The sequence below is a fragment of the Archocentrus centrarchus genome, chromosome 8, assembly GCF_007364275.1.
Source record: "Archocentrus centrarchus isolate MPI-CPG fArcCen1 chromosome 8, fArcCen1, whole genome shotgun sequence".
Taxonomy (NCBI): Eukaryota; Metazoa; Chordata; class Actinopteri; order Cichliformes; family Cichlidae; genus Archocentrus; species Archocentrus centrarchus.
Genome location: NC_044353.1, coordinates 21,693,000 through 21,718,680, shown reverse-complemented (window position 1 = coordinate 21,718,680; position 25,681 = coordinate 21,693,000). Strand labels below are relative to the sequence as shown.

General features: G+C 41.7%; 1 protein-coding gene across 3 annotated transcripts in view; it reads left to right on the top strand.

Annotated features, from left to right (window-relative positions):
• Nucleotides 1-7,211: 7,211 nt before the first annotated feature.
• Nucleotides 7,212-25,681, top strand: part of cyth1a (cytohesin 1a) — a 34,792-nt gene continuing 16,322 nt past the window's right edge. Inside the window, exon 1 of one of the 3 annotated variants that reach the window (XM_030735056.1) lies at nt 7,212-7,276. Coding sequence is in view for 1 of the 3 variants with exons in the window: in XM_030735057.1 (XP_030590917.1) it covers nt 17,720-17,747 (28 nt within the window). In the remaining 2 variants the exon portion in view is untranslated. Of the gene's footprint in view, nt 7,277-17,472; nt 17,748-23,499; nt 23,738-25,681 lie in introns of those variants that run through there. The other 2 variants (XM_030735057.1, XM_030735058.1) reach the window with 2 other exon arrangements.

Sequence of the window (25,681 nt, the reverse complement as noted above, 5' to 3'; positions counted from 1 at the left end):
GTTGTTACATCTTCGACATGCTTACAAAATATATATCAAACCCTCATACATACGGTTTTAAGGGAACATGCCATTCAGCCCAAAAACTGCAAGAAATTATGCACGATGTTCAGATTTGTTTCCATCTAGTCTTGAGTGATGGTAGGCTCTGACTGAGAAATCAGGCGTGCCACTCACAAGCCAAGCTCTTGTGTTTTTGTACTCTAAAAGGAACCTAATTTACAGCTAGGGATGCCTCCTTGCTGTTTCATACTGATCTGGTTTCTGGAGCTTTCTGAGTAGTTGGAATGTTGCTGTAGGGTGCTAACCTGTTCAACTGCTTGTTATAGCAAATATCTAATCAGCCAATCACGGGGCAGCAAGGCAGTGCATTTAGGCATGTGGCGACGGTCAAGATGACCTGCTGAAGTTCAAACTGAGCATCCAAATGGGGAAAAAAGGTGACTTAAATGACTTTGAAAGTGGCATCATGATTGATGGTGCCATACAGGCTGGTCTGAGTATTTCAGCTGATCTACTGGGATTTTCCCACACAGCCATCTCTAAGGTTTACAGCAGTGAAAGGTCTGAAAAAGAGAAAATATCCAGTGAGCTGCAGTTCTCTTGTTGATGCCAGAAGTCAGAGGAGAATGACCAGATTAATGTGAGCTGATATGAAGGCAACAGGAACTCAAATAACCGCTCGTTACAATCAAGATATGCAGAAGAGCATCTCTGATCACACAGCATGTAGAACCTTGAAGCAGATGGGCTACAGCAGCAGAAGGCCATGCCAGGTGTCACTCCTGTCAGCAAAGAACAGGAAACAGGCTACAATTCATGCAGGCTCACCAAAACTGGACAGCAGAAGGCTGGAAAAACTGCCTGATATGATGAATCTCAATTTCTGCTGGGAGATGGAAGGGTCAGAATTTGGCATAAACAACATGAAAGCATGGATCCATCCTGCCTTGTATCAATTGTTCAGGCTGCTGGTGATGGTGGGTATTTTCTTGCCACACTGGGCTCCTTAGAATCAAGCAAGCAGTGTTTTAATGCCCCAGCCTACCTGAGTATTGTCCATCCCTTTATGACCCCAGCATACCCATCTTCTGATGGCTCCTTCCAGCAGGATAATGTGCCATATCACAAGGGGGATCCAACCCAGTATTAGTAAGGTGTACCTAATGAAGTGGCCGGGGAATCTGTTCTACTACATCCCTGTTTTACAAGTAAAAAAAAAGTTCTGCACCTATGCTTCTGTGAACACAATATGGCAGGCAGACCTAAGTTGAAGCTGCAAAGCCTTTCATATTTATATATTTTTTACAGGATTTTGTGTTTCTTGAACTTTATGAATAGTTTTGATTTGTTTTTTTCTGTTGCATGCATGCTTTCACGTTTTCTGAGTAATTTACAGGGCCTTTCAAATAAACAGTAAACTATAAAACCTACCAGCAGGATATTCAGTAAACTTAAAGGTGAGTTAGAGCGTGACATCACATCTGGGATAGGAGGGGCCAGCATGTGCACCGGCTTTTCTGGGTAGCTGCAGATCGGCCAACCAGCCAGCCATCGGCAGCACACGCAGCTGAAACGGCAACAAGAAAGGGACAAACAGGAAAGCAACAAGCTGGAGAGAACGAAGGAAAAGTAGCGCATATAAGTCAGCTTGAATCCATCTTTTAGAGTCTGCTTTCAAATTGAGAACTGCGAGGTGAAGCGAAGCCAGGGAAGAGACGAGAAAGGGAGGGAAGGAGGGCGGCAGGTAGCGGAGTTGCTGCGGGCGCTTGGAGAGAGAGAGAGACATCCCCGGACAGGGACGCCTTCAGCAGCCGCAGCATCAGGACCACCAGGATGGAGGGGGAGAATTACGGTTTGTCTTCATCGCACTCTTTCACACAGACTGACGCGTAGCAGAGGCTTTGATCCAAACCCTGACACTGCATGAGCGCATGCTTTTCGGCACTGCCGTAGCGCGTCCGTGTTACTGCTGTGCCAAGAGATCAAAAATGCCAGACCCCCCCAAAAAAAAGAAAAAAATGCAGCCCACTGAGCTATGTTCACACGACTGCCTGTCTGTTTGGTGAAACTGTAAAAAATGACAGTGAGACCTACTTCAAAGTAAGTCCTAGTCTGCAGCAGGCCTGTGCATGTTGTTTTCATCGTATACTTGTCCATGTTTATCTAACACAGGAAGAAGCTTAATTTAAAGCCAGCTTTAAAACAGGTGGTCTCTGACTTGCACAGATGTAAAAAAAAAAAAAAAAAAAAAAAAGGTCGACGCAATTAATTATTTAAAATCCCACCCTATGACAGCAGGGTGACAGCTGTGTGTGTGTGTGTGTGTGTGTGGGGGGGGGGGGGGGGGGGGGGGGGGGGGGGGGGGGGGGGCACATATTTACACTGAAAAGCAAACGCAGTGAGAAACTGAAAAGTTCCTGCTCTTATGGGACTTTACATGATCCAAACTGATTTATTTATAGGCTACCAGGCTGGCATCTATTTTGAGGCTGACACAGTTTTGTTTTTTTTTCTTAAACAATGCCTTCTTATACAGCTACTTCCATGGGGGGGTGAATCATCTTTACTGGAAATTCAGCGTCCTGTCATCATATATAGGGTGACATCCCTGATGATGTCAGGCTGGGATGAGCTAGCTGATGGTTCAGCTTAGGCTATGATAGAGGCTTCATCTCAATTATTTAGCAGTTTTTTTTTTTTTCTGAGCTTAATGCATCTCAAAATAGAAGCTCCAGCAATGGCCCCATTGCAAAAATTCAACTGATGCTCTGCTAAAAAGGAGGAGGAGGAGGAGGGAGGATGCTTCTCATCTCTTTTCACCAATGAGGGAAAGTTTAGAAACGAAAGTGTCACAAAGGAGCAGTTTCTTTATTAAAGAGTCCATATGTGATGACTGTGGGGCAGCCCGGACGGCTCGTGCAGCCTTTACAGGATGTTTTTCTCTCAACCTCAGAACAGGATAATGATATGCCGTCAGTGCCTTCCTATTTGCAATGAAGCTGAAACGATCAGTTGGTGATTATGTAATTATCTGCTAGAGTGTGAGGCATAAGAGAAGAGACATGCTGAAGCACCCAGCGCATTCAAATAACACTCTCGCTGCCGCTGACACCTTCTTAGTGAAACGGACAGCTTGTGAATCTGAATGAGTAAGTGTAAGGCACATCATCCCCTCTGTGTCGGCTGCTTGAAGACTCAAAGAAGATAGAAGTAATGCGCCCGCTGTCACCAGTGAAGTGCAGACAGCATTTTATTTTGGTACAATTATTTTTTTTTCCACTGCAGTTTATTATTAGTCCAGACTTATATAACAAAATGCTCCATTTGTCTGGAGGCTGGCAATATTTCTGATGTAATTTGTATACTTTATTGCGTTGTGGTGTTTTATGTGCAGCCGCCTTCTAACATTTACGACACGATTCTCGTGCCATGCTTTTGAACTCTGTTCCACTTATGTTGCTAGGTGCTGGTGCCCTGTATCAACTACCTGGGGATTCATGGGGCGTGGTTCCGTTTCAAGACTTACTTAAAAGACTTTAAGCTGCAGGGTGTCAAAGTGTCTTTGTCTTTTGTGTGCACTTTTTTTTTTTTTCTTCTCCATCTACCTGCACCTGTCAGTGCAGCTTGGTTTCTCTCTGCATTACAAAACGTGCACACACAAAGGAAACAGTGCATCTGCTCATAGGTGTGGTGCACAAGAGTGGCAGGTACATGTGGTTGCTGTGGTTATGAGTGTCATCTCTCTCTCTGTCAGTTTGACCTCTCCTCTTCATCTGAGTGACTGTGTCTGTATAGATGCTTCTACTGGTCTAAATATTGTGGGTTTATTTATTTATTTTTTTTAACATTTTAAATGTATTTTTTTAAACTGTCACTCTTTATCCATGTGACAGTGAGACAGGTTTACTCCAGTTCTGAGCTCCCCTCATGTTCAAAGCATGCTCACACTGTCACAGCAGCAGCAAAGTCACAGCAGGCTTATGAAGACACATCCTGTTCCTAATATGAATAAATATACAAATAAATAGTTATATAAAAATCAGAAGATGAAAGAGAAGAAGGACAAGTTAATCACATCAAAGTTGCTACGGTTGTTCTAGTTTCTTGATCATGCAGGATATAACTCCAGAAATATAAAGCAAAAAAACAAAACAAAACAAAAAAACTGTTTTTGATAAGTTAAGCTGAATATAAACACTATCAATTTGTTTTCCATGATTAAATCTGCACCAGTCATGAAGAGATGCTCACGAAGCAGGATAAAGCTTTAAGACAGCTGAAAGGAAAGCTGAGTAGCGAGTGCCGCAAGTTACTATTAGGGAGATACTGTTGAGCACATTCTGTCTCTTCAGGTGTAGAAGCTCTATCCCCCACATTCACTCACTTTGGTTGTACCAGCACAGACGCTGGCTCTGCCCCCACTCAGCCGGGTTGTTAGTCACCAGAGGTGATGCTATCATTAGGCTGCCATGTAGGAGTTCCACCAACACAGATCCGGAAGCTTCCTGTAGATTTTATCTTCCACCTGGGAAAATCTTTTATCAAAATGAAAACTCTTTCACCTATAGGTGACTATCTGCACACATACCGATGACTGATTTCAGTCACATTCTGTTGAGGAAGCTGAGGGGGTTTCCTGTTGTACCTTTTTCTCATGAATGTTGCACTCAATTATTTGACCCGCTTAAATGTCATAGTTAGATTAAAGCTAAGCCTGCTGAACTCCAGGAGACTTCTAGCCTGCCTGGGCAGGAGAGAATAAGGGCGTTGTTGCATGTTCTGTCCACATGGTGGCATGTGACGCTCAAGGAAGAGGCTCATCTTCCTGCATGCTGTGGGTGGCAACACTTAAAAGAGACCATATCACAGCAGATTTACTGCTCCATTTGTTACCACCCAGCTCAAAAGCCACAACATAAAGTGGAGATTGACACCAGATTTGGTTGTATTTTAAATGACTTCATAACCTCAGCTAAAAATGACATCCCAGAGAGAATGAAGGCAAGAAGTAGCAACTCCCCCAAGCCCCACTCCCCCAGGCGTGCCTTTGGCCACACCTTTCCAGGTGTAAACAATTGGCATTTAAGCCTTGGCGACACCCAGAGACTGATGCACTGCCGCTGCAAGGCAAGCAGAGGTTGCAGTGGGGCGTAACACAGTTAAAGTTATTTGCCTCATGCTGATTTAATCACTTTGGGGTGGCAGCATTAAATTATTCGTGTAATTTTAAACTCTTAGTTTGGGACACCGCCGTATTCTGGAAACAGATTTCAGAATAAAGTACAGTTTACTTTATAATTAATTTATTACTGTAGATATTAGTGTTTTATAACAGTCATGCTATTATATTTGAGCAAATAATTAACACATAATTACCAGTATCTTTCCTCCCATTTTCTTTGTACACAGTTTAATATTCATGATGAATCAATCAATGACCTATCCTGTGACTTTTTAACTAAAACAATCTAAAATCTATTATATAACAAATCAATATTCTCATTTAAATTCTAACAGTTTGGGCACCTGTGGGCTCTGCAACTTAATTGCGTGATGCTCTTCCCATCCTCATTAGTCATTATCAAACTGCCATACAAAATAATTCATTTAAATTAACTGTCATCAGTGTGGCTAAATTGGCTTTTGTAAGTTTCATTAGAGCACTTAAAGTTTGCTCTGTGGACTCCCTAACAGTTCAGTGTAATATGCTGACATTTTTCCATTTGCAGCAGTGAAGTATTTGTAATGTGATGTGGAGCAGAGGTGGAGGAATATGAAAAAAAAAAAGAAGTGCTGACTTCACTGTGCTCTGTTTCTCTGGTGACAGACCTGTTCTCTGTAGGTGATGTGCAGCTGCAGCATTTAAAGTAGCCAGGACTGACTTTGCAGTTCATGCAGGGGTCAGGCTGAAGCACTCTGCTCTCTGACAAGTAGCTGGGCAGTGCTTGTTAGATTAAAGTGATTGCCATAGCCATGCAGCACATTTTACTTTACTGCATTCCTTAAATACCACCTACTTGAGTCAGTAATGTTCTTGATAGCAGCGTGATTGGCAGGGAGGGCGGAGTTGAAGGATTAATTAATGACTTGTAGAGTAGGAGTAATTAAGGAGTGACTGACAAGCAGGCTGATTCAGAGTGGCAGGTGACACCAATTCAAGAGGGAAGGTAATCATTAGCATTTTGTTCAGCCAGAGGAAGTGAGACTCCAAAACAGAGTCTGTCTCAGTGATTTAAGAGCACACGTTTGTTGTTGTTGTTGTTGTTGTTGTGAGACCCATGTGCATTATGTGGCCCAAAAATGTGATCGTGTCATTGTGAATAACCCTCACCGAGTGTGAAAATAATCTAATCAAAACAAATGGCTCACAGTGTTTGGCCCAGGAGCTAGTTATTTCTTCTATCCTGTTGCCAAGCAACAATGAAATCTTGCTTTTTATGCCTTTCAAGCCAAAAATCACGAGTGGCTAAAAGCTAAAAGCAGAAGAGGGCGGAGATGGAAATCAAAATCTGAGGTGGACAAACAGCAACATACTGATGACTTTTTAAAATATAATTTCCATGAAAACAGTGGCGCTCTCTCTCTTCTTTAAGGGCTTTTTCAAATGATTATAGTTTTATTTTCAGATTTAACCAGGTATTCACTGTTGCCACAGTAGTCACAGACACATTAATATGTTTTTAGATACATCTTTGTGTGTGCAGTCCGTTAAGAATTAGTATGTGAGGTAGCAAGTGGGAGAGAAAGAGAACGAGAGAGAGCAGAGGAGGATAAGAGGGAGGCTTAGATAGCGGTGGAAAAGGGGAACAGGGAGAAAACAGAAGTGATTTTAGCATCCGATGGCAAGTTGCACATTCTAAACAAAGGGGAAGAGAAAGTAGGTGAGTGTGAGAGATTGGCTGAGGAGCGTCATCCGACTCAGGGGGGATTAGGTGAGGCAAAGTGACACAGAGCAGGACCTTGCAGTTGGAATCTTTCCATGGATGAAACAGCTGGGAGCAAAGAGTGACAGTCGCACTGGGGAGACTGGGATTCCACAACTTTTCTTTTTGTGTCGCCTGCCGAGAGGCAGGGAGACACTTAGAGATCATCTTTCATCTCAGTCTCAGTCATAAAGTGGGAGGAACTTAGGACATTACACAGCTACAGCCACAGACATACCCTCAGATAGAGAGATTACAAGCCGGAGCTATGGGGACAGTGAGTGAACTATGTGTGTCCAGTCTTCAGACCTTCTTGTGTCCTGCTGTGAAGCCTCTCCAGGAAGCTCCAGGTAAAGTAAAGTTAGTTGCAGGAACATTATTTTTCATTTTTGCTGGCTTTTGGCATTATTACTATAATCCTACAGCGTCGAGCCTATCGTGGGCATTAGTTTTGAATGCGTTTTCAACCTGTAAGTACGCTCATAGGTGCTTCTGTGACCACAGCAACAAACACATCGCTCCACCGGCGATGAAAAACAGTTGGACAGGAATAGAAGGAGCTTCTCGAGGCTCAGGGAGCTTCTCATTTAACACACAGCTTATACCTCTGCCCTGCGCGCGCACACACACACACACACACACACTAATAGAGCGTGAGCTAATGTTATTACTTACTGAGCCGATCTAATTTTAAGCAGGGCTGACTCCTCGTTCACGATGACTTCACTTTCCTTTTCACACATGTGCATAAAATCCTTATGTTGGCCAACAACATGTGAAATCACAGCTTGCCAGTCACACTCTCTCAGCTCTGCCAAAGGCTTGTGTTTCTGTCCTTTAACAAAGAGGACTGGCAGTGTTGTGGTTACTGGTAATCGCCTCCTAAAGCTGGATAAAATAAATTCTCTGCGCTTCTCAGTTTAATTCTACATGACACAGATTAAGATCTTGGTTTCTTTAGAAGTTTGCTACTCACCATCTGTCCCCATATTTCCAGCCCAAGGTATTCTTAACAAGGTCTGAATGGTGATGGAGCTGATGTGTGTGTGTGTGTGTGTGTGTGTGTGTGTGTGTGTGTGTGTGTGTGTGTGTGTGTGTGTGTGTGTGTGTGTGCTGTTTGGGACTGGTTGCTAAGTGTTGTGATTACATTGCACTGCAGGGTGGTATACAGGTTCCCATTGGGCATGTTTGAACTGTGCGTGTTGACATGACTTTGTTGGGTTATGGTGAATCAGCTGACTGAGAGCGACGCATGGGGAAGCGTTGCTGCCTCAGTCATTTCAAAACACCTGCATCAGCACCAGGGCTGTGTGTGTTGATTTGGATATTCAAGGGGGGAAGTAATCTGGATTGTTCTGGTATCAAATGTGATGACAGCAGACTTTTTTGCAGATTTTTTGTTTTGTCAAGCCAACAAAACTGAACGACACGTCGAGTCGCTTAGATGAAAAACTGGTTTGTCATTTGTACGTTCAGCCTTTGCTGCAATTTGTGGGCTGATTGCGGAGCAGTATGTTGCCAAAGCTGCGAACTGCCTGCGTTGTGTCACGTTTTTGCTCAGACTGAAATAAAATGACATTCGTGTTGTGATGGCAACCGGCAGAGTTTGGGCCTCCTGTGGTGTAATGAGATTGGCTTATACTGTAAGAGTTAGTGCTTCTGCTTTTAATTATGAATCATGAATGACTCATGCGTGGCTCCTCCACAAGTTTACATTGTGTCAACAGGAGCTCTTACTGTAAACCACTCCTGAAATCAGCAGTGGAATAATTTAATTTCATGCCACTTTTACTTTCTGTGCTGCTACGTCTCAGAAGGAAAAAGTGAACTTTTATCTGGTAGCTTTACTTCAAGAAACCAGTCTGAGATGATGTGAGCTTTGTGACATGATGCATTATCTTACTGGAGACTGCCATCAGACGATGGGCACACTGTGATCATAAAGGCATCGGCTGATACAAAGCACGATGGATACATGCTGTCGTGTTGTTTACTCTAAGTTCTGAGCCTGTTATCCGAACATCGCAGCAGAAATCGAAACTCATCAGACTAAGCAATGTTTTTCCAGCCTTCTGTTGTCCACTTTTGGTGAGCCTATGTGAATTGTAGCCTGGTGTGGTCCCCTGATACTGTAGTGTCTACTATAGTCTTTTGATGTGGTGTGCATTCAGAGATGCACTTCTCCATATTTTGGTTGTAAAAAGTAGTTATTTGAGCTACTCTTGCCCAGAGAACTGCCGCTCACTGGATATTTTTCTCTTTCTGTGTAAACCTTAGAGATGGTTGTGTGGGAAAATCCCAGCATAGATCAACAGTTTCTGAAATATTCAAACAACCAGGCCACTTTCTTCCCTATTCTGATGCTCACTTTGAACTTCAGCAAGTCATCTTGACCGTGCCTACAGGCCTAAATGCATTGAGTTGCTCTCATGTGATTGGCTGATGAGATATTTGTGATAACAGGCATCAGTGTACCTAATAAAGTGGCTGATGAGTGTATGTCATCCACAATGATTGTGTACTGAAAACTGGATATTTTGACAGCTTTAATTCAAAGATGAGCTCCAATTCATCCAGCTGCAACTGTAATGAACATCAATGTAAGAATTATAATTATATATATATCATAATAATATAATGAGATACTTAATAATAGTATAACAATAACAGTGGTGATTTTTCTGCATTGAGTATTTTTACTTTTAATACTTTATTACATTTACATCACATTTTCATAATTACACATATTTTCAATTAGTAATATTGCTTTTACTTAAGAGGAGAATGTATGTCCTCCACCTCTACCTAAAACATGTGTGTTTCTAAATGATACTGGTCTTGGCTTTTGGAGAAGTTAAAAAGTTTACTCAATTCCTTCTCAGTCTGACCTCATGTAGTGATGTCATATTTCCCAAAGTTGGTACAAACTTGTGTTTTTAGCTCAGCTGTTTCGAAGAAAAAGTCGAGCTTTTGTCATAACCTCGGCGGTATCATCTGCAACTTTACCAGTGGCCATAACTTGAGGACGATGTGACCTAGGCTCTTCAAATTAAGACCACAGATGCATTACTGTTCAAGCTAGACCCATCAAACCTGGCACACTGACTTTACTATAACAGCACTTTGTGTAAATGGTAAACGTTATTGTTAGCCAGAAATTCACAGTGGCAGTGACTGTGACTCAACATGCCTAAATAATCATCACAGCACACAGGATGACAGTGATCCCAAATACTGTATTGTTTACAGCAGACATGATAGAAATTTGTCGGCGTAATAACGGCACAGCCATCTGTGCAGTGAGCCAGGTGTGCCCTGGATTTGCAGAGACTTTCTGATGCAGAAATTACTCTTGTGGGCTCCAAGGGGCAGCTGAGGACACACTGAAGCACAATGAGGCCATCGGCAGCAGCGCGCGTTTGAGAATATTTGCTGTATCAGCTTGTTATATAGGAGATTGTAGTGATGGCAGTGGTTACTAACCTTTTTTTGGATTGTGATACTGGAGTACTCTGTTCGGGAACTCTGTTATCCACTTTAACAGCCCATAATATTATTGTATGACTTTATACACTAGTAATCTTATTAATGATTATTAAAACAATAAAATAATTTAGGAAGCCAGACACAAATAAAACTTTTTTGAAATTCTGCTGGAATTTACCCTCATAATCATCTCCAGAGTTTACACAAAATGGTCTGAAAAAGAGAACGTATCCAGTTCTCTGGGTGAAAATGTGCTGCTGATGCCAGAAGTCAGAGGAGAATGTCCTGACTGCTTCAGGTTGATAGGAAGGCACTTACCTGAGGCTATGATCCGCAAGGCTATGATTTGGCATAAACAGCATGAAAGCATAGATCAATATTTTCTTGGCACACTTTGGGCTGCTTAGTAACAGTTGAGCAAACACAACAGCCTTTGTGAGTATTGTTGCTGACCACGTCTATCCCTTTATGACCACAGTGTACCCATCTTCTGATGGCTGCTTCCAGCAGGATAACGCACCGTGTCGCAAAACTCTCTCAAACTGGTTTCTTGAACATGACAATGAGTTCACTGTACCCAGATAACCTCCACAGTTACTGGATCATAATCCAATAGAGCTCCTTTGGGATGCGGTGGAACAGGATATTCACATCATGGACGATGAAGCTGACAAATCTGCAGCAAGTGCGCGATGCTGTCATGTCAATGTGGACCCTAATCTCTGAGGAATCTTTGCAGCACCTTGTTGAATCTATGCCACAAAGAATGAAGACAGTTCTAGTACTCACAGCTCAGTACTAGGAAGGAGTTCCTAATAAAGTGTCCAGTGAGTGTATTTGCTGAATGAGACTAACTCTGGGAGAATGCTGCTTCAGGGAGCAGTGTATGAAAACTTATAGAGAAGCACAAGGAAACCTAAGCTCCTGGAACTAAATAGATTCCTTTTGGTGTCATAGGAGGATTTGTATATCTAGATATTTTTTTCTGTCCTGATTAATGGTCTGGAGAAGAACAACTTAAGTACGGGACAATGAGGAACTTATGTATATAATTGTGTTATTTTGGCTGACTCTGACATTCTGACATGACCATCATTTCTGTTGTTTCATGGAAAAAAAAGGCTTAGCTGCTTTAACACCTCAGACCTTTAGTTTTTATGACTCAAACAGAATCCGTCTATGAAGAGCAAAATGTATATTTACTCATTTCTCAGGAGGGCTTATTAGTCAAACTCGTGAATTTTTCATCAAAGATAAGCACTTTCTTTGGCGCCATGTGCTAGCACTTGTTCAGGTGATCATGTAAATGTCAGAAATGTGCGCTGTTCCGAATGCTGAAAGACTAGTGTGAGATGAGTGTGTTTTCTCATGCAAACAGGTTCTGAACTGCCAGGTTTTGTCAGGAGCTCGCCAAATTTGGCACGTTCCTCCTAAAACAGCTTCTGACAGCAGTATTTTTGCATGTATAGCTGTGTAGGCGGGTTCTGCTGTAAGTCATATAGAGTTTTGTCTTTAATTGCAAATTGATTGGCCGCCCACAGAGTTCTCTCTGACAGGCAAACATCAGAAAAATAACACTAGAGTTAGACGTATTCTTCTATTTTTTTTTTTGTATATGACTCATGTCAGTAATTAATCGCTCAGGTCTGCGCTCCTTCGGACACAGAAAATTAGAGGGTGCATAGAACCAAAGGTCTCATTACCTGTGATTGCACCTGTAAAAGGAAAGCAGTCGTTTCACAATCAGCTCGTGCCGTGACTCATGTGTGAACCAGCCAATCACTTCACCCGTTTCTGATGCCAAAGAATGTTTGCCACGCGGGTAGTAATCGTCATGGTAGCAGGACCATTTTTCATGCCTTGTTTTAAGTCGGTGTGCGGATATTAAAATCCTGTTTCTCAATAACCTTCCTGTCCACATGTCAGTTTAAAAAAAGAAAAAAAACAAGAACACTGTTCTGTGCACTGACACAACACCCTGCGACTACTTAACCATTAAAGATTAGGCAATATGATGCAGTGTAATTAATTGTGTAACACTTTTGGCTCGTTTTTCTTTTAGAGTAAAGATAAATTTCTCTACAAGTCCTTTGTGTTTTTTTTTTTTCCTGTAGCTTGAACTGTAAATAATGCAAATAATCAGCAGGAGTCACTCTTGGTATCTTTTCTCATAGGAAGGAAAGAGACTATTTTCCTCGCACAGAGCAATTTTCAATCTTCTTCAGGCTAATTAAACCTTAAATATGAAGACATATTTTTAGTTCAGAAGCTGCCAGGGTACTATTTTGACTCTGTGGGTTTTATGTGGTTTCACTTAATAGCCCAGGCACACCCACAACTGATTTACACACACACACACACACACACACACACACACACACACACACACACACACACACACACACACACACACACACACACACACACACACACAAACTATAAAACCATTGTATTGCATCAGTGTTGTTTGGATTTGAAGACTATATTTTAAAGGCAAGCCTGCCTTATAAACTGGGAGGGATCTAACAGGGAGTCAGAAATTGCACTTTTGTGAAATGCAGTGTTTTGGAGCTTGGTCAAAAGTCAAAAAATAAAACTCACCCTCTGGTGCAATTATCTTGAAAATCATTTTCTTCTACATCCCTCATATTTTGAAGTCTAGTTTTCTACATCACTAGTTTTGCAAACATATAGCTAAATATGTGTCACATCTCTGCACATCAGCAATGAGTACTAATGACTGAAGTCATTACATTAGATCATGTGCTCAGCCATCGTACATCATTGCACTCAGCTGAAGGTAAAACCACAGTCCCTCCTGAGCCTCGCACTTGCAATCCCACTTTAATCTCCAGGCTTAACATTGCACAGTAAAACCCAACAACAGTCATTTCCTAATATGAGCCGGGCTTGTGTGAAGTCAAAACATTCTTCGAGGTTAGACAGCTACATTCAGCTTATGCAGACTGAGCTGCTTAAAGCGGGTTGCCATGCTACCACACCGCTGTCAGGGAAAAAAAAGCTTTGTCTCATAGGCGGCTTTCCAACTATAAAGGCAAAATAATAATAACACCAAGGCTGCAAATCCAACTGAGTCTCATATCCTGGCCAAGAATACTTTAAGAAGTCGAGACTTTTAATATTGTTTAGGCTGCGGAGTGGCGCGCATGCAGGTCAGCCACAGTCAAACAGCTGGAAGCTGTGCATTATTGGCAGAAAAATTAGGTCTTTCATATGCTCTGATTTTTATCACCTTGTGAAATAGGATATGAAATTTTGTGAAGTTTCTGTGATTAATAAAAAAAGATGTAGTTTTCAATTTCATTGACAGTAAGTACATTCAAATAAGTGAATGTTTACTTTAAAATCAGTATATTTCTACTTTTAAAATCATGCATTTCTGAATCAGACATATAACTGAGTGACACACATTAAAATGTTTCTCATTAATACATATTAATGCATTGCATATGAGCCCTCTGATGTATGTAATTTACTGTTACAGACACTACGGCCTGCAACGTGCACAAAACTCATCCCACAAGCCTGTAACATAGTTTATCTTCATGCCTGCAGCAATATCATATGCATGGGGTATACAGAAGTTATAAATAATGAAGTATGTTATTAAAGTGATGTTTATATTTGTTGTTGCCTCACACAAGTTACACACTGTTGCAGACACTCTACAATTTTTCAGATAAAGTCGGCAGCTTCATACAAACCATACTGACATGAAGAAGAATGATTATAATCAAGTGATCTTCATACTTCATAAATAACTTCATAAGTCATAGTTAAAGGTTTTGCGTTCCTGTGTTTTCCTTTTAAAACTTGTCCTTTTGAGGAATTTCTCCCTGCCATGTAAAATCATCCTTTTAACACGAATGAACCCATTTATACTTTTTAATGCAGTTTGGCATTGATTTGAAGTTTGCACAAACCCTCCATTTATACAAGGATCCGTTCTTCTTAAGCTCTTTCGGGAAGTTGCGGATGACTGTAATCTTCATGTGTCGATATCATCTCATAATCTTTTCATTTAAAGGTCAGACGGCGGCCTGAGCACGCTTGTTCTGGGTTCTCGAGCACAGATTTACAGCAGTGCTTGGGCGAATGGATGCACTTGTGACAATGAATTGAAACTTTGTGTGCGCAGGGCTCACTTCACACAGGCTACATTGTCAGTTGAGTATCTGCCACAACTGAGGCATTCATAGATCACAGGATGAAGATGAGGCTCCCTAAATGAAGATGCAGTGCAGACTGTAACACTTTAGGTCTTCAGAAGGGTCTACTTCTTAGTTTCGTGGGTCGGTGCTCAGTATCTTTAGAATATCTCTGGACGGGTCATGAACATTTCTCTACCATGCATCACATAAGGAAAGCAAAACAGATGAGCTGTTTTTCCCCCCTGCACCTGGCCTCTTTCATTGGCTGTGAGTGTAGCATTCTTCTGGGCCCTCCTGTACTCATCAACAGGCAAGGACAGGCTCAGTCCTCTCCTGTCTGACAGCAGCACGGCTGGGCAGGTGCTACAAAAACAGCAGACTGATTTATTCACTTTCAACTTGAGGTTGGAAATCCCTCAAAGTTTTCCCTAAAATATGCTGCCAAGAAATGTCTCTGTACAAGAAAAAAAGAGCCTCCAACAGACCTTTGATCAACCTTTGATCATAGGCAGCAAAAAAAGGGAAAAAAAAGTGAATACACGGTGTGATGATAGGCCCTGATGAAACATGAAATCAAAACTGTGAAGCTGTAGTAGGCATAAAACACGGCGGTCAGTTTCACCAGGTTGTGGCAAAACCTGTTTCACCGCTACTGCTGGGTTCTTGCATTGTTGTGGTGTTGTTGTTCGTATGTGGAATCAAGTGGAATGAAAATCAGCTGTATTTCAGAGCAGCCTGAAACATCCCATATAATAATAATAATTTAAAAAATTACCATATGGGATAATGAGGGAAAAGAAATTCAGAGCCATTAAAGCAATAGGGTGAAACAGTTGTCGCATTGATATCATAAGGGAATATTTGTTTGAATATTCAACAGGTGTTCGCAAGTATTGGTTTCTGCAGGTGTTGCTATTTTCTAAAGAACGGTTTAACATTTGTTTCTGAGGTAAGAGGCTGACTGCACGCTCGTCTGCTCTCGGCGGATGTGGTGAAGCAAACGCCCTGAAAAGAGCAAGATCAGTAGCGGTGAACTGCTCTGCCTCTGTGAGTCAATTACTCCATCCCTGCCCCCACTCAACCCTGTCCCAACAACACATGTATATATGTATGTGTGTGTGTGTGTGTGTGTGTGTGTGTGTGTGGGGGGGGGGGGGGGGGGGGGGGGGGGGGGGGGGGCACAAGGGGGCAGACGCGTCATCGCGCACGTTCACTACGCTTTCTGTGAGATCTGATCAGTTTGCGCAATCAGGGCGGAGATAGACCACGAATTCCTTTCAAAATAAGAGTCTAGCTTATAATAACAAAACATGGGTCTGAATCTTTATTGTTGAAGAAGTTAATCATGTGAAAAATTTATTTGTATCAACTTTATTATTAAATATATAATTTTTCCATCTGCTCCCCGGTGATTCAGTGGCATCCCAAAGCCACATATAAAACATAAGCTGCCTGATTTGGACAAGCAGAAGACTTTAAATAACATGGGGTCAACCATCCAAAGCAACAGACAGTGTGCAAGAGAAGACATGGAGAACAGAATGCAGGAAGGGTGGAGTGGATGCAGATGAGTGCCAGGGGTGATTTGTGACAGAAGGATTGCAGGAAAAGTGAAAGGGAAGGTTTACAAGATGGTAGTGAGACCTGCTATGATGTATGGTTTGGAAACGCTGGCACTGACAAAAAGACAGAAGGCTGAGCCGGAGGTGGCAGAGCTGAAGATGCTGAAGATTGGGAGTGACCAGAATGGACAAGTTTAGAAATGAGTGTATCAGAGGAACAGCTAAGGAGACAAAGTTGAGAGGCAAGGCTGAGATGGTTTGGACATGTGCAGAGAAGGGATAGTGGATATGCTGAACAAAGGATCATGAAAATGGAGCTGCCAGGTAGAAGAAAAATTGGAAGACCACAGAGAGGATTCATGGGTGTAGTGAAGGAGGACATACAGAGGGGTTGGTGTGCCATAGGAGATTGTTAGGGATAGGGTGAGCTGTAGGTAGTTGATCCACTGTGGCAACCCCAAGTGAGCTGCCAAAAGATAAACTTTAAATAAATGTATTCAGTGGAATCCCAAATCCAGATTTAAAACATAAACTGTTTGATATGCCTCATTTATAATAATAATAATAATAATAATAATAATAATTGCCCAAATTGCCTCAACTGCCACCTACACTTGTTTATGATCTAAATTTTGTGGTGACTTTGCAAAGCCCATGCACATAGTTTGCAAATTGATCAGCTTGTCAAAACTTTGCCTTTTTGCTCTGGTACCTCTTCACATGTATACTGACCACAGTGCTACTTTTTTTTTCTGTCTACCTCCCACCTTCCTGCTATTTTAACCTCATTCGGCAACCCTGTGGGAGCTCTCTCACATTTTCCACTAGAAAACCAGACTTGAAGGTGCTGGCTGTCAGCTTCACTGCTGCAGTGCTGAAAGTTATGGTCTGATTAAGCCAGCAGCGATCAGCAATTCTGTAAATTGGTAGTTTCTCCAACTTTATGTGGAAATGCTGCAGGGCAATTCCATCGAATATCTGACAGTTTTCTCTGAAATCTGAAAGTTTTTTAAGCCACTTGCTGTATTATTTCTTGTGTGGATTTATCCCATTTAAGGTTTCTTTGGGTGACAAAACATCTTGAGTCAGCCTCATTATCCAGCTCTATATTCCAACTAAAGTCCATATAATTTAAGTAGAGCATTTTCTTAAATTTATATTTAGTTTTCTACTGTAGTGCAGATATGTTGTTTGCCTAATGGTGCCTTAAAAATAAGACAAATAAGTCACTATGCTATCCAAATAAATTATGACGAGTAAAGACACGTCGTATTTTGAAAGGCATAACCGGAAGCTTTTTATTTTCACTCTGCGTGACTTGACGGCGACTCGCGCGCAGGAGGAAAGGCTCGTCTGGTCGGTCAAAGTCCGTCTCTTCAAACCACTCCCTAGAGTTGTGAACCGAAACGCTCTTGGTTTACTTTAGAAATCATTCCTTGGAGTAATTCTTAACTCGTCAGTCGAGGGTTAAAAGGTCAATAAAGGTATCGTTAATTGTATTCGGTGAAAATTAGGACTCTCGGAAACCTCCAGAAACTTTTTGGACTCGGACCCTAGAGGCACAAAAAACAGCATGGTGTTAAAATCAGAGGACGGCGTAGGTGAGTGAAATGCTGAAGGAGCGACATTTTATTTCGTCTAGAAGTAATTTAAATGGCACTATAGGACCGCTTTTAGTTAATATATGTGTATCTAAGATAATAAGTCGACGGTATGAAACTAGGAAGTCTCAGGTAACAATTCAGTGGACTCTTCGGCCTTGTTGACAATGTTTTTTTCTGCTATTTGTAGCATTACTGCTTGTGTTAGCGGTATTATATCATCCCCAAAAACACCCCATTAGTTTCTTTTTACGCATTCTTATATAGCAAAAAGAAAGGAAATATCAAGAATTGAATGTAAACTGTCATTTTTAGTCTGCTTTGGTGTATGGATATTGTGTTGACTATTCGTTTTCTATTGCTCTCAACACATTGCCACATATTTGTATATTAAATGAAAGAGCTGGCTGTCTACATGTTTAAGCACTTAAGTTGTAACACTTTGTTGGCTTGATGCAGATGCCTAACACTGCACATCGTCGGTGTCATTTTTCAGTGAATACTCAGCAACAGGTGTGAGAGCAGACAGTCCACTCCTGCAATAAGCTTTACATGAGTCACTCTTAATCATACCAGCCTCTGAATGGGCCACATTAGTTGAAATTATGGAATAGAAGCCCTTCTGTTACACATTACATATGTGGCTGTAATTCCTTTACATAAGTGTAATAATGTGCAGTTATAATGAGCAGGAGGGAGACAGAAAGCCTTTGTTGCTGAGCGTGATTCTTTCATCTTTTCTCTTTCACTTGGGTAGCCTGGCAGCATTAATCAGGACCCCTGCCTTGCATCACTATTAATCCTGTTAAGAGAGCAGTGACTGATCCTGTTATATGCTGCTGCTCCTTTATTGTTCTTGGGAACAATAAAGGAGCAGCAGCCCCCCCCCCCCCCCCCCCCCCCCCCCCCCCCAAATAGCCTTGGCACACAGCTGCATTGTTTTTAACAGGCAGAGAGATGAGAGAGAGCGATCCATTCGATTCCTCTTCAGTCCATTTGTCTCTGCCACTTAGCGGTGGGTGGTCTGGAAAGTTAAAGTAGTTGTCACTAATGGTTCCCTAATGAGTGGCACTGAGAGCTCTAATGGGCCCTCTGGTACATTGTTCCCTCCCTGGCACTAATGCCCTCGTGGTTTGATAATCCTAATCATCTCTCCATAATCATATTTCGGCTTTCTTTGTGCATCAGTTGCAGCCCTCCTTTCCATTCAGGCCATCGTTCATTCTGTGTAGTTGGTGTTAAAACGGAAAATCAGTTTAGACCAGAGCACAGTGGGGTGTTGTTGAAAGTCTCGTGTTTGGTAGCTCAGCAGCACTTGGGTAGCTGTGTTGCTGATGATGTTAGGGTGTTCTGAGAAACGAAAGAGGAAGAAAATTAAGGGTGGTTTTTAACTATGACTTCTCACATGGATATTGCAATAGCCTGACCTAAGACTGTGCTCAATTTCTCTTTTCCATTTTTTTTCTTCCTAATTTGTCAAGTAAAGTGAGAAAATTGGAAGTGTTTGCCTCAGAAAAGCCTGAGGAAAGATGTAGAGAAGTTGGGACCAAAAATGGTCCTCAGCACTATTGTTGTTTACCTACATTGTTATTATAGGCAACTACAGCGGGTTCTCCAGTGGGGTTGGGGTGGGTCTAAAGATGACACCACACACGTCATGAAATGGCAAGCTGTGACTGGTTGGCGAGGTCTGTCATGTCTCACGGCCAAGTTGTTGGCAAATCTTACCCAGTCTGATAAGCAAACCATAGTCACCAAGTTATGGTATTCATTTCACATAACAACATGAAAAAGAGGGAAGCAGCTACTAGCATTTAGGAAGGTTATTTTATTGTTTTAAACATTTAAATATTGATTACATCTGTATGTCAAGTTCAAAGCCACAAATAAGTGTAAATAAATCTAGATATAATACATCTACATCTACATAATCACAGCTAAATCTAAAGTCTAAACTTTTGGTAGCAGAACTGGCCAAGCTTTTCAGTTATGACAATTTGCATTTGTTGATTATAAGTTTGGCACATTTTAAAATATTCATTGATTACTCAAAAGGTTAATAAAGATGGTTGTTAGTGTAGTCCTAGTCTACATTTAGTGGCGTCTCTGTGGATGCTGCCTATCAGAATAACAGAGGTTGTAAGTACAGTGAAGTGAGGGCAGAGTGTCGATAAGAGTGTAGCAAGAGTTTGACAGCACTTCTTTCTCAGTTTCTCAGCAAGAAATGTGTCATCTTTTTTTCTTTATTCTTTCTCTAGGAATAGAAATTGCACCACAATCTCCCGTCTCTTACGTCTGCCTTTTTTGCGTCTTCCTCGCACAGCTTAGCAGTTTTTTTATCCCTCGCCTTGCTCAAAGTACTGATTCTTAGTGACTTTCAGGTTTGTCCGCAACAGGTAGAGACACGCCTGGAGTTTCTCTCTTCATACGGGAAGAAATTCTGATCACTCTTACTTGCAGGGTGAAAAAAATGTAAAATGGCTTCTGGGAGGAACGCCGCAACAGAAGCCTTTTAAAAAGGAGTGTGCTGATTTGCCAATCAAGCAACTGTGTAGCAGCTCAGGGTTTGGCTGTGATCAAGCTGTGCTTACTTAGTCTACTCCTGGTTTTTCTTCGCTGTCCTGAGTACAGTTTAACCATCGTTTTGAGCTGAAAGTTAGGAAGGAGAAAAGAATGCCTGTTTTATTGCCTTTCCCAACAGGATGGGAGGGTTTCGCCGCAGCTTGCGCTCCTCCACTGATCTGTGAGAACAGCTCACAAACAGGAAACTGAGGGTTTGATAATATGCTCAGCAGGAAGTGGCATCAAGTTGTGTGATGGTTACATTTTTTTCCAGTGCTGTACGGCAGATATAGCAAGGCTGAGACAAAAATAAAGGTGCTAAAAGATAAAGATTTGTGGCTCTTCCAGCTTTCCCACCATATGTTTTTTCTGAACGTGTGTATTTTACTGGAAAGGGAGGATGTTGACAGTAGGAAAACCCTGATAAGAATCAAGGCTAACAGCGTCAGAGGACAAAGGCATGTATTGTGGGAAGAAATAGCACTTCCGTTTTTGAGGCAAACCCCAGAGTAGCCTCCTCGGTGGCCTCTGAAAACAAATTAATGTCAATAAAACAGAACAGGGATTATGTGAAAAGCTCATCTTTTGTGTTCACAATGATAGATTATGTGTGTGTCTGCAGCTGCTGTGCTGCTGTTGGGCAGTCTGTATGTTTGCCTTACACTGAAGCTGTGTGTGTGTGTGTGTGTGTGTGTGTGTAGGCCTTGCTATACATTCTTCAGGCTCAGTTCCCACCCACTCACATCCTCGGGTCTCTACATTCCTGCACAGCAGCACTGACAAAGGCAGCAGACCCACAGTGAACTGTGTCTGGGCTGTCAGGGGAGTGACAGGGTCATTTCTGTTTGACCAGCCTTCCTTTGTGACTCCACTGACTTTATAATGTGCCTTTTGAAATGCTATAAAACATCTATTGTAAACACAGAAACTCTATAAATTTTAATTTGGCTTTTTTTTTTTTTTTAATGAATATGCTGTGTACTTTCACCTCTTCAGACCCCTGTAAAATAACTAAGTTAGACAACCTGAGAAAGAAAAATCTACTAACTAACATTAACAGTAACTTAATTGAAATAATTAGGCAGCTGTATTTGAAAGGGTTTCAAGCATAAACTGTATATAAAAGGTGGCCATGCTTCCGGCTCTGAAAAGTGAAGCCAGTGCTGCCTCTTAAAGTGGCATTCCTTCCAGTTAATTACAGGGGGAAAATCCACTAGTAGCCAAATAATGTCCAGATGGGTAGAAGTCCAAAGGAAGATGGTTCCTCAGATCACTTGTCTGTGACCTCATTAAACACTTTCCTGATGTTTTTATAGTCGGAGTCACTAGTTTTAAGTGTTAGGGCAGTTTTTAATAAATTTTTGTCCCCATTAGTGTTAAGGACAATAAAACAGGATTTGTGTTAGGGTGACCTACCTTTTGTTTTTATTTTTGTTTTGTTTTTTTTAAGTCACTGCTGTATTAGTGTGTGTCTGGACAGGACTTCAGTGACCAATAAGTGGCATCTAGAGCCAATCTAATATAGGATTTTTAAGAGTAATATTGGGTTTAAAAAGTCTGATATTCTGTATCTGGCCTGTATAATTTTCCTTTCAGACAAATTTCTCTAAATATTGCTGTGTGTAATTACTTAGTTACTCGTTTACGCTGTGCCTGACTCTGCTCACGTCAGCTGGTTGTTATTTATGGCATTCCAGAAATGTGTGTTGCTGACGGGGAAGTTGCAGAGTCCCCTCTGGTGGACATACACTTATAACATGTGGTTAAAGGGTGTTTCTCCCGTGTCTACGTCTAAAATTTTCATTGATTGTCAGAGACTGATCGATCGGCAAATAGCTACTATTGGGCACTAATATCTGCGTGCCAATAAATGTGTCAGGTTCTAGAGGCATTCATTTTTTTGTGTACAACCTGTGGTTATAAGCTATAAAGTTAGCAAGCCCCCTGACATAATAAATAGAAGCATTATATATATATAATACCCTGACATATAAACCTGCACTTTTCTAGATTTCCCATAAAATAATCAGTGGCATGTAGACAGTGTGTCTGATTTTTATGAAAGGGCTGTTTTTATTTTGTTTGTAGTTTTTCCCAAAATAATAATTATAATTATCCTGTCACTGACGGCACAAGCAGAAGAAAGGAATTTTTTTTTTGTTACTCACATTACTTTATCAAAATACTTTACATCTTTATTACAGTATGGCCTATTGGAGCATATTTTAGGAAACCAGACCCTTCGTCTCTCCAACATACATTATTGTAATCCTGAGGCCTGCTGGAAGTATATTTACTGTTGCCATTCCATTGTGAGATCTTCAGTAGATGGCTGTATTTCACATAAATATCCCGCCTAAGGTGGGATTATGTGAGAACTGGGTATAACTTGACTAACATGTGGATCCCATCCTGACAACTATCAGAAGAAGTAGAGGGCTGCAGAGTGCAGTTAGCACAGCAGAGGGCTCCAGGATGACTCATTCATCTTTATACAGACAGCAGACAAGCGCTGATGTCTGCTCTGTGCTGCAGACGCACCCAGGACAAGTGTACACTCATGCTGTTAAAACACACAGAATGAAGAGGAGGGCTGAGAACCATTCTCTTAAAACATCATTAGAGTCAAAATAAGGCTCATGCCGTAGCCTTAATAATAAACACACAGTCGTCTCCAGCACAGAGTCCGTTGTTAAAGTGGAGTTTGGAGTTGGTGATGTTGGCCGTGTGACTGATCAGGAGCGTGAAGAACTGGCCTGAATTGCTGACTCATAACACCAGCTCATAGTAGGACTTATAACGTCCTCGCTGTCTCTGTGGAAGATGACTGCACAGGAGGAATAAGTCACCATGTAGTTATTTGTTCATTTTAACTGTTATTTGTCTTTTTTTTTTTCCCCTGTTTAATCCTTGTGGTTCTGGGATGTATAATCAATCTTAATACAAATAAATAAGGCTGATTTCCATCCTAAAAATCACAAAAAAAAAAAAAGCAAGGGTAGAATACATGTCTACAGGTGTGTGTGCAACATATTTTTTGGGAGAAGAGGCAGCAGCTAAAGGAATGACCACTGGGTGGAGCCTCCGTGTTCATCGTGGAAATAGGAAAGCACATGTGGAGAGAAAGGGAGGGAGAGGAGGCAGTGAGTAGGGCTCCTTCCCAAATGGACTGTGTCAGTGTCTGTGTGCTGTGAGCTGGCTGGCAGCTGATATCTGTGCTGAGAAAACCCGGCAGTATCTCTCTCCCTGCCCGGAGGAGCAGGACTCTTCCTTCTGCCACTTGACGTGTGGATGTTTTGATTTGCCAGCAGTAAGCAGTAGGATCTTAAAGAAAGCAGGACTGCTGTGTTTATTCATCGAGGTGGAGTGAAAAAGTGGAGCTTTCCAGAAAGGCACCGAAGTAACTGTTTGGGGATTTTCTTGTTCAGGTTAGCACCAAATGTTGATAATGCTTCTGTGTTTTGTTGGTTAATTAATCTCAAGGCTGTTTTGTGTATATAGTATTTGGAACTTGCTGTCATGTAGGAATTTGGTCAGATTTCATCAACTCTGTGCTTAACGCAGCTGCACTTTGACAGTGTTGAGAATTAAATCAGTGAAGCTGAAAATAATGCATGCTTTATAAATCAAAAACAGCTGAGACAATTCATACAAGGTATTTGGGTTTTTTTTTGTCTATGCTGTAAATATCCTATCTGGCTTATTGTGTTGATATTAAAGGTAGTGAATGGAGCTGTACTGACTGACACTTGAGATGATTGTGTACTAGAGCAGCAGCCCAATAACTGTGTGACAGAGTGCTGCCAGCAGTGGTGAGTTTGTCTGTATTAAGTGGGGAGGACGTTAATATCTAGAGATAAAGCACTTGTGATGATGGATGTAGAAGTTGGATGGGGCCATTACATCTTCAGGATACAAATAAATATCAAGCTGGGAAAAGTAAAAGCAAGGGATGCCTCCTCATCATCATCATTCCATGTGTTTGGGCCTTGGTAAGGAATGAAGCTCATTGCAGACACAAAGGGAGAGCTGTGATCGTCCCACCACTCTTCCCACTGTTTCTGTGTTCTCCTGCCATTTGCTGTCCCACGCTTCCCTGGCTAAACACAGGGCTCCTTCTCCTGTTGTCTCTCCATTGCCAGTCCCCCCTCACATCTTCCTACCCACAGGCCAGCTCAGGTTGGATGGATTTTGGACTTTTTTTTATATCTATAACTGGTGGTCTTGTTCAGTCTAGTTTGTGGGGTTTGTTTCTTTGTGTGTTGTGTGCCATAGATCAGGAGGTCAGGGGTTAATTTTTTTTTTTTTTTTTGGGTGACCACATTAAAGACAGGAATAGCTTTGCTGCCTTTGCTCTGCTTTGTGTGTGGTTTCATATATATGAGAGTACCCCTGAGATCTGCTACAGTAATGATTTTCAGTCTGAGATATGTGGATGAGACGGTCACATTTTAAATCACTTTCTGTTTAAGCGGCCAGCAGCAAGAATCAGAAAGCTTAGTTATTTATTAGACTGAAAACCAGCACCATAATTGATTGTGTGTGTCATGTGCTGAATTCATTAAACCTTATCATGAAGTAGACTGCTTCTTGTTACTATTTGTGCACTTATTGGTATTGGCTAGGGGTTGATTGATTGGAGCCTACGTGGATCTTGAGGCCAGTAGCCAGATTTTAAGGGGAGGGGGGGGGGTTGTTCATGTAAATCTAAGGTCAAAAGCTGAACAGCAGCAGCAGAAGCCTGATGGAATGGGGGAGAGGAGCAGGTAGATGTGGGCTTGAGAAAACTGATGTTCTCATTTAAGATAAGATTGGCTGGAATGGGAAGGGAGTGCAAAGTCTAGATAGGAGTTGGTCAGGCCAGAAGGAGAAAACCTGCAGACACACAACAGATGAGGAACCTTGTGCAAAGAATGATTGCTGCTACCAGTGTCATTTATTTGCCTCCATCACTGTGTGCATTTCATCAAGATGAAATCAGTGAACAGGTGTGTGTGTGTGTGTGTGTGTGTGTGTGTGTGTGTGTGTGTGTGTGTGTGTGTGTGTGTGTGTGTGTGTGTGTGTGTGTGTGTGTGCGCGCGCGCGTGCCTTTGTATATTCCCTCACTCAGCCAATTGTGGTGAGTCTTCTGGTGTGAATGTATTCATTGGTGTCTCCATCTGCTCCTGCAAAATACCAAGACCATACACTTATCAGATGTACAGCAGTACTAAACTGTGTCATTTCACCGTAAAGATCACTCAGCATTAGTTGTTTGTTTGCTTTTTGTTTGTCTGTTTTTAGGTGCACCTATGTATGTATGTATGTATGTATGTATGTATGTATGTCTAGTACCTTTGTTGCTAGGAGGAGCCTAGGTAAGGAAATTACCT